The sequence below is a fragment of the Aptenodytes forsteri genome, unplaced genomic scaffold (assembly GCF_000699145.1).
Source record: "Aptenodytes forsteri isolate BGI_AS27 unplaced genomic scaffold, ASM69914v1 Scaffold216, whole genome shotgun sequence".
Lineage (NCBI taxonomy): Eukaryota > Metazoa > Chordata > Aves > Sphenisciformes > Spheniscidae > Aptenodytes > Aptenodytes forsteri.
In genome coordinates this window covers 881,421-891,412 of record NW_008796114.1, presented here as the reverse complement: position 1 = coordinate 891,412, position 9,992 = coordinate 881,421, and the positions used below count along the sequence as shown (strand labels likewise).

Below are 9,992 nucleotides of genomic sequence, written 5' to 3'. Positions count from 1 at the left end.
AAAGCAAGAATGCTAGAGGTAATATCGCCCTAAGTGTTCATAAATCACTAACAAATCTCATTATTTCTGAGGCATTACTTAAAAATCAGGAGATTAAAGAACTCTTGCTGTTTGTTGCTGAAGTGTTTGGAGTTTAAGTTTTCAAATGTTTCTCTTCAGCCATTACAATTAAATTTGAAATTGTGCTGTAATGAAATGAACCTACTAGTTGTGGCCCTAAGGGGGGGGGAGGGTGGAGGAACCAAAACAAAAAAAACTAACCTCAACAAAAAAAAACATTAAATATCACAAGAATAAGTTATGATGCAAAATGACAGATACTCAGATTGCCTGGAAAGGGGGTGGGGTGAGACGGCTGCTTGATGCTTTTCCTGGCCAAAAAGATCTAGAAATCGGTACTGCAAAAATAAACAATATACCTGACTCTTTCAAATGTCTTCACTAGAACAGCTGCCCTTTTGTGTCTAGGAAATGAAGCAGAGAAAACAAGATATGTTTAAAAAGGAAACAAAATTTTGTGAGCTACATCTGCTTTTTTCTTTAATGTGAATTGAAGTTAGAGTTTTTTTAACATACCTATGCTATTCCAGTACTACTGTGACAAATAAGATTTGTAGGCTGTGTACTGGTTTTTAACGGTTGGGAAAAAAATCACATTACAGGGGGACACAATGGAGGCTTGAGAATAAAATCAGGAGATGATGAGACACCTTCTGTGTTATGTGAAAACAAGGATTTTGGAAAACTGCTAGCTGCTTACGTGGAGCTTTCAGAATTAGGTGGACCTTGCTAGGATTGGAGCCTTTTCACCTGAGGGACATAGAAGCTTCCCACATAGGTGGTCATTTCTAACACTGAGAGAGACTTTGGTGCATTTCAACTCTTGACATGGCCAAGAGTTTTAAAATGGTGGGGGGTACAGTGTCATTTGTGACAATGATTGTCACCGGATGTTTTCCAGTGAGAGTGGTCTGGCCTCCCCTTAAGTGGAGCTTGTTTCAGATTTTTTTAAGGAGTATTTAGTTACCAATGTCACATTTCCAGTTTCAATTTTTTTCATTCATGTTTGAATCAGCGTTGTTGATCCTGCGGGCTATCTACTCCCTGCATTTTGGTCGTCTTCGTTCACAGTACGTAGTGCTTGCGTTATACTCTCAATGGCAGCCTGCCTAAACTGTTTCCATGCTTTTCCAGTAGTTATTTTTATGGTTTTCTCTATCCTGTTCTTTAAGCTGGGAACCTCATTTGAGGTAGCCTTAGAGTCACTAATCTATCCTCTTTCAGATCCTTTCTCAGGTCTCACTTCTACAGTAACATTTGAAAGAATTAAACTCAGTAGAGGAGCAGTTGTATATTGAGGGAGAAAATATTTTTAAAGTAACCATATACATTTTACTACTTTTCCTTCTCATTTTTATGTTGTGATTTTAGGTGGTGAGCTGTAGAAGCAGGGTCTGTTTCTTCTCTGTCCTTTCAGTGCCTTGAACATTAAGGATACTGTTACAGTATTGATAATATAAGGGCAATATTGCAAAAATAATAGATTTTTAAGGTCAGAAAAGAGCATAGTCAATTAAACACCTAACACTACATACTAAAGCTGCACGTTCACTGCCCTTATTGACTTCAGTTGCTGTTCTCAATGTTCAGCTTTTCTGAAAAATGATCTTCGAGGGCTTCAAAATTGGTCAGCCTGGAAATAGATGACATGCTGTTAGTCACTGAGAATTCTGGATCGTTATTCCCTGTTAAAGTCTGTGTAGCTATTTCTGGTATTTATCTAGTTCCAGTTCCCAGGCATTGCGCCTTTTTTACAAAAGAAATATTTTTTTCTTCATTTTGCAGCTAGGGAGGTATGGGCTATCTCTAATACTGTTTAAATTTTTACGCAAAAGACCTTGTATCAAGTTGCATATACTTCTGTAGAATTAAGTTAGGTGGGGTTATAATTTTCACTACCAGTTATCTTGTAGAGGCTTGTTCCATGTATTTTATTCTTAATGTATTAGCCAGTGTTTTGCCTGTGCTATAAATATTCTCATAGCTGTTCTGTGAAGAAGCTTTAGCAGCTTGTTTCTTTGAAGCAGAGAATTTGGAGGGGGGGGAGAAGATGTGCCACACTAATGTCAAGGGCATGCCTTTTGCTGAGGGCATACCTTTTTCTGAGAATGTTTGTGTTTGGGTAAATCCTAAGTTTTTTGAAACATTCATTTTTCGTAAGCAGGACTTACCCTGGAAGACAGGTTTCACAGACATCGTTGTTGCAGGATGATGTTAATCAGTGCTAAGCAGGTGTAATTTGTGGGCACCAAGATACCAGCATGTTTTAAGGAGGAACTGAAGAAGGCGTAAGGCAGAGGTTTTAGGACTCTGTGATGGAGATTTCTTCGCATATCTGAAGAACTGCAGGAGGCTGTGGGAGCAGGCTCTATATTTCTGCTGGACCATGCTTCCCCTAGCATCTAGGGTGGAACCTGACATTCCTGAGTCTTGCTCTTCTTGTGCTCTCAGCATCTGTCTGTGAGACTTACTGGGCCTCGTTCCCCTCTTCTGGTGGTCCTTACTGAAGAGGACAGCATAGTGGTATCAGTCGCTCCCTTAGCTCATGTTGCAGGTGGACGGTTGTTCTAAAGGCTTTGTCTCTGCTGGAGAGCCCTGAGAACACCAGGATACTGCCACGTGAGGGCATTTCAATCTCAATTCTGAAAGCCTAGAAAATTATGCGTTGGCACACAGGTATGGACATCTAAATGCTCTCTGTTCCAAGAATGATAAAGTTTTTGTGTCCAACTCTTGGCAGCTACACAATGACAACTTTAGCTTGAATTCAGATTAACTGCAACTCCTGTGCATGTGTTTTGACAATAATATTGGAATACCTAGCCCTTTCATAGTGCTGTGCACCGGTAACTATCTTGGCAACTTTAGGCAGGAGGAGGTATCGTCCCCCATCCTCCCCCCCAACTAGAAAAGGGAAAAAGAAATTCGGCGTACTTGGTGCAGTTCCCACACAGGCCATTGCTGCTGCCGCTTCTCCATTGAGCAGTGCCTGCTGCCCCAGGTCAGCTGGACACTCTCCTCTCATAAATTCCATCATGTTTGCATGCTCCTAGAGCATCAATGATGCGCTTTCGCTCTCCTGCATTTTCTAATTTTAAAAACTTAAGGTTTATTTTGTGCTGCTATAAAACATCAAGGAAACTTATGATGTGTGGAACTGTAGGGGCCCTTTTGGATTAGGTATCTGCTCTGTAGCTACTTGCAGTTGTAGAAGACTACACTTAGTGACCCAGGTGGTCTTTCCATCTTTTTTGTTTCTCTGAATATGCTGTGGTTAAAAAAAATGGGGCATGTATGTCTAATCACGTCGTGCCATATTCATGTGATGTTATGCTTTGTTACCTTAAGAGTATGACAAACTGTTTCCCTCCATGCAAGCATTTACTCGTTTGAGACTTATGTCAACTGTTGCTTTCTCCCATCCCAAGTCATCGGTTACTCAAATTGCAAACATTTAGGTAGGCTTTTTTTCAGCTAAGAGAAGGAACAAATGAAGAAGGGTACAGTAAAACTGGAAAAAGAAATTTATCTTTTTACCATTTACACCCAACTTTTTTTTGGAATGGTCCTTTCCCTCGCTTTACCATCAACTTGGGTTTTGTTCCTCTTTTCCGCAAGGACTTTCTACGTAATATACACGTATGAAAATATTTCCAGCAAAATCCTAAAGTTACCACCCTCTCTTAAATTTGTCTTTAAAATCTTTCCCTGCTATGATGCACACTGGACTGGTACGTGACTCTGCTTAGTCTGGTCCAGGTGACAATGTCTTGAGACTACCTTGATCTTACTGAAGCTCTTTCCATATTTACCTTTATGCAGCTTTATTGATATCTTTGCAGTTTACACATGCAGATGCACAATGAAAAAAAAATACCTTGGTGACTCCTGAAGAGTGTACAGCACAACCATTGGAAGTGCTTATGGTTCAGGTGCCACTGATGCTGATAGAGACTACTCTGGAGTGAGATGTAGATGTGCTGGAGATAGCCACTGGCTTTGTGAAAGGGATTCCAGTAGGTTAAAGCAGAAGAAATGGAAGAGTAACCAATAAAAGTTGCTTAAATGACATCATTTTGAGGCTTTTGTGGATGTATATCACTAAATAACGTGTCCCAATCTTCTTTTGTTCTGCATTTGTTTAATGCTGAAATCAGATTTTTTTTTCCATAAAAATATGTGTATTTTACTAGCAGTTTTCAAACATTTGCAGTGTTTTTCATTTGTCAATATTGTAGTGAAATATAACTGGCCATTGATAAATAATTTTTCTTAGTTCAGAATACTTAGTGAAACCGCATAAGAACCATTGTGTGCGTAAATATACCCTGATAAAACATCATACAAATAATGCTCCAATTTTCAGAAAAATAGTATCCAGGGCTTTATCTAATTCCCGGGATGAGGGAGCTGAAATTAGTTAATTTTTTTTCTAGAGCAAGTAATCACGATAATATATATTACATTACAATAATACGTATATTCAAAGCTCACTTCTTGTTTGCTTACTGACCTGCAAATGACACTTAAAAGTTATTTTATCTTTGTGTGATGCTAATGCAGTGTTTGCCTGCGAGGAGGTTTGTGGACCTTATTAGGCGTTTGTGTTTTCCATAGCATAATGCTGCCACCTGACGGCAGAAAGAATTGGGACAAAGTAGTATGTGCTTTTTCGGGTTGTATGCAGTTTATTTCAGTATGATTACTACAGTGATGTTGAATATGTCTTAAAGGGAGTAACCATCTCTACAGGATTATTCCTTGAAACTGCAGAGAAGCACTTTTGTTTGCTTGTGTTTTAATACCTTAAATATTTTATTTTGGAAAGTAGGATGACTGGAAGCCTAGCATCACTTTCGTTGTTGGGACCAAAATTGAGGATGAAGTCCACACCAAGGCCCTGTCTCTTGCTGTGCAGGTGCCACAGCGGAAGCTCTTCAGCGTGGTAACACGTGAAGACATTTTCAGACAGGTATTCCAAGAACGGGACTTTTAATAACAAAACAAACCCTAGATCTCACTTCTAGGTACTAACTTCTTTGGTCTGTGGTAACTATAAATTTCGTATTCAGTTTAATTACTCTGTGGAACTTTGAAAAATTACACTAATTCATAGGAGTTAAAAATGGAAAAAGAAAAGCTTACTGTATAAGCTGCTCTGCTCCCTGTGAATAGTGAGGTTTTGTTACAGACTTTTCTTCAAGATGCTGATCACAAAAGTTCCCTCCCTAAGGTACAGGGGTACTGTAAGATGATACGTCACTATTTTGGAGTGTGAGTGTAGTGTTTTCAAATGGGAATAATGAGTAAAATAATTTGTGTAAACTTAAAATCTTCTCACAGTAGAATGCTTTATTTCCTTGCAGATCAGAGAATCTGGGAATCAAAAGGGAAAAAAGGTTAAGGATGTGCCTATGTACTATGAGGTAGGTTAAAACATGTATTGCAGAGTCAGTGCTCTTTTACACTGAGGTAAATACAGCTGTGTAATTGTGTTATGCATACCTAGGTAAAAGCAAATCTATTGGATGTAGCTGGCAAAAACACATCAACCATCTAGATACTTAAACTGCTTTCTTTTTGTGATACCAGCAATGTTCTGTTGGACAGCTAATTAAGTGAGGCTCAAGATGTCTTTTTAGGGATATGCGTTTTACTATGTTAAGAATATGTTATGTGGTCATATTTTGATGGTGGTGTCACAAATTACAGAAAAACAATTAGACTCTGCTCTCCCAGATGCTCCCAGTAATTTAGACTTATACCTTCATTTACGGGAATGCAGTCCCATAAATGAAACAGCATCTCTGTGTGCTAGTATCCATTATAATCTCAGTTTGACGTTAAATTCTAACCTGGTTCCTCTAGTGGGGTATGTCAGCGGGGTTAGGAATCATGCTTAGTACAAAGAGGACTTCCTTCTCCCTACCTTGTTAATGTTTTACTTACAGCTTGTGAGAGGTTATAAAATCCTGTGATTAATTAGAAGATTGTTTAACATTTTCTCAGGTAGAGTTTTATGGCCTTACAGACCTGGAGCATAAAGAATTTTGGATCCCTCTAAAAAGATCTTGTTTGCATTTTAGTTCTGCAATGACTAATAAACTTTTTATGTGTCTCGGGTTTTGGTGGACTTTATAACAGGTCTTTTTAGTTGCAGTCTGTTTTTCAGTAATGCCAGACTACTATCTGAACAAGTCCCTTCGGAATTATTTACCACTGACATGACTGTGAATTTTATGCAATTAACCCCTTCGTTTAGGACTAGCCTCCCAGGCAAACTCACCCCTATATTACCTAGGATGTAAAACCCCTTCAGTCCTACTGACAGAAGGATTTTGAAGTTTGGCTCTAAGCAGAAGCTTTGTATGATACCTGTATTTAATTACTAAGACCAATTTTCCTTGTGAAGTGGATACTTATTAAATTCCAGCTGTCAGTGCTGTGTCTCATTAGCTACTTACTTTGCTCCTCAAAGACATTTTTTTCCTCCCCACCTTTAACAGAGAATATAAAATGCCTGTTCTGACCTTTTGCTTGGACTCAGTTTCCGTTCTGGCTGTAGCAAATTAAAAGATTGATCATGTTGCCACAAGCATTAAGATCCTGCCTCTCTGGGCAGAATTTGCTCCTGAGCGTTCACTTAAAGTCCATGTGCAGTTTGTGCATTCAAAGCTTTCACTACAGTAAGGATAAACAAGTACGAGGTTAGCACAGAACACAGGGTTGTGAAATGTTCTTCTGAGAGGAGCATTTCTATCTTCACTGCATACGGTTCTCTTCTCTGTGGTAGGATTCAGCATAGTGGCATTTCTACAAGCGCTTATTCATTTCTAGGGAGACTGTAAATGAGATTCCTGACATTTGATGGTCTTTGAACCTATGACATGTACATGTGTGTGAATTTGGGACTGATGACATGCATAGTAATGTGGTTATTAATAGTAACATTGTTACCCATGTCATTGGTCTTGCACATTGTGTCTACTGAAATGCAGGAGTTTTTAATAAATTTCAGTGCAGCAGTCTGCAGTGCCTGCTTTAAGTCAAGAAACTTTAACAAACTGTTCTTGGTATATTGCAAGCTAATTATATATCATGTTAAAAAAATTCCTTTTGATTCTAAGTTATTTCCCTTCAGGGTTTCTATCATCTTACTGTGTTGTATTTCCTATCACTCTTATTGTACGAAGTGAAGAGGATCAGGGCAGGGTTTATGAATATGTAGCTAAAAGATTTCCAAATCCAGGAGAATGAGGTGTCTAATACCTTTTCTATCTCTTAAGTGACTTGATGGGAGTAGGAGTCCTGATTTGTAATTTTGTGCTAACTCCAGTACTTAATTAAATGGTGTTAGGCTGAGTCTCTCATAAAGATGCCATGGAAATTATTTTTTTTTCTTTGTATATGGAAGGGAAAATGTTACGCTTCCTGTAAAATATCAACAGATTTTATAATGAATCAAAATAATTTATCATGTACAGTTTTTCCACCAGACAAGACCTAAAACTACAGTATGTTTGAATAAAACATATGCACTTTATAAGCAAGGTATGTATCTTTTATTGTTTATGTATCTGTTTGTTTTGTCAACTTTCTATTAAGGTTGGTAATGTCATGTGTAATTAAGGTGCTTTACCACTACTAAATATGACAGTGTTTTAGTTTCCAAACTTTGAATTTTGAAAATCTATTCCAGCCTAAATTTTCCATGCTAGATTTGTTCATGAAGCTGATTTTTTTTTTTTTCTTTTTCCCTTGAAAATTCTGGGGAGATTGAGTTCAGGGGCTGGGGGGATGGAAGGATTTTTTTTTTTTCCTTGTAAGAGTTGTTTTCCAGTTTTGTTGGACTCATTGGGACAGGGTCAGGAAAGTTGCCTTTACGTTACCCAGGTAATTTTGAAAAGGATTCTTGTCCCATATTCATAAGGGATCAAACTGGAGCTGCGGAGTAGTACCATAGTGAAAGGAGATGGAGCCTCATGTGGTCTCTTCATGTCATAAGACTGGAAGTAGATAGATGGTGTTGCTGAAAATGGACAGTTGAATAAGGGATATGGCCATGAGAGAGAGTGGGATGGAAGGGAGAGAGATGTGGAACAATTTTGTGGTTCTCTCGGATAAGCTGAGACGCTTGGGATAAAGGGTCGTGGAGAGATGAAAAAAGCACAAGTAGCAGAGACCAGAGCAGTTTTATTTGGATGTGGATCCCAGAACACTGCCTTCAAAATGTGTCCTTGTGCTTGTGAAGCCAGCAAAACTGAAGTCTTGTAACAGCAGCATCCTTCTCTGACTCATCTCCTGGACAAGCATCCCATGTAATCAAAAAGGCTTGATTACAATTAAACATAATAATCTTTATTCGACTACTTGTCAAGACTTAATATATTAATTCTGCTTTCTCACAGCATGGCTCCTACCTATAGTTGTCAAACTGAAAAATATTGTCAAATCAGGGGCCAAATCTAAATCCTGGCCCATTCCCATGCTGGAATTCTGTGAGGCTGGAGCAGAATAAATCAGCTGTAAGTAAGTACTTCCCAGCTGTTAATCACTGGGTAGATAGCTAACTCTACTGGTGTCTGCTGCATTTTGAGGATGGGAGGCAGCATGAGCAGCGTGCACTGCGCTCCAGAAATCCTCGCTAGACTTATGATTCCTTGAGGACAGGTATAGGTGAATGCAAGTTAGAAAAGCTCCTAGGCATGGCAGATTTTATATATATATATATATATACACACACACAAACCTAAGGAGTAAATTAATCTTCTGCTAGGCTCTGTATAGTATGCTGTGAAAGAGTGGAAGCATGCTTTTAAGTAGAAGAGATGAGCACAACCCAGGGGAAGAGGCCATTACACAAGCGGAGGAAAGTCTGTGATAGCAGCAAATCCCCTAACTTGCAGGGGGTGGGGGGCGGAGGTGGTTGGAGAAGGCATTCATATTGGAAGGGAAAAGGTAAATGGACTGTCTGGGCTTTGGACCTCAAATGTAGTGGAAGTGTTTGATGTAGTTGAAAGGAAAGTTTCCTGCAAGTGATCTTTTTTTTTTTTAATCCTGCACCCTGTCTTTAATGATGCCTTTTTTCTCCTCTCCATCTTTCCTTCCCCTGCGAGACACGGCTTTGAAAAGATTTTCCTTCTCCCTTCATCTCTAGTTAAACTGCCCCAGTGCTCTCTGTGTCCTCAGTCTAGGCTGAGAAGTGCTTGGTAGTTAAATGCCTAGTATTTTAGGCTTACATTGTTATGGTTTACACTGTTCTGGCTTACAAGAGGATTTAAATGGGAGTTATGTCACTTCCCTGAGAGCTAACTTTTCTGATCAGGTTTGAAAACTTTGGACTTGTTTTTCAAGTGTAAATGTGATCTGTTTTCCCAAGAGACCATAGTGAATGCTACAGAAATAAATTTATATACGCACAAAATAAGATCACTAAATTGTTTTGATTCTTCTTTTTTGGTGAGAAAGACTACTGACAAGAAAATTTGTAAATGTAGCCCAAGAGTTGGCTTTCTTACCAATGCTGCTGTCACCGGTTTGTTTTATGTTCTGTGAAATTAGTAGATAGATAGATTCGATTGGCAGAAGAGACTATTGTGACCTGTACCACCGGTCACAGTATTTTTTTTCAACAATAATCTGTGTGTTGAAATTTTTAAAATCAAGATTGGATGTTTTTTCTAAATGATTGAAAATAATTGGGAATCTGCTACAACTTAATTTGTTTCTGGGGAGGACCTTTCCTGATAAAAGTTACTTCCAGCCTAGCCAGCACAGATTCATGAGAGGCAGGTCCTGCTTGACCAACCTGATCTCCTTCTATGACCAGGTGACCCGCCTAGGGGATGAGGGAAAGGCTGTGGATGTGGTCTACCTGGACTTCAGCAAGGCCTTTGACACTGTCTCCCACAGCATTCTCCTCGAGAAGCTGG

General features: G+C 39.0%; 1 protein-coding gene across 1 annotated transcript in view; it reads left to right on the top strand.

Moving 5' to 3' along the window:
* The first annotated feature begins 3,776 nt into the window (after positions 1 to 3,776).
* Positions 3,777 to 9,992, top strand: part of SPAG17 (sperm associated antigen 17) — a 117,762-nt gene continuing 111,546 nt past the window's right edge. The window contains 3 exon segments of the mRNA XM_019474093.1: positions 3,777 to 3,791; positions 4,892 to 5,032; positions 5,427 to 5,486. Coding sequence (XP_019329638.1) covers positions 3,777 to 3,791; positions 4,892 to 5,032; positions 5,427 to 5,486 — 216 coding nt within the window.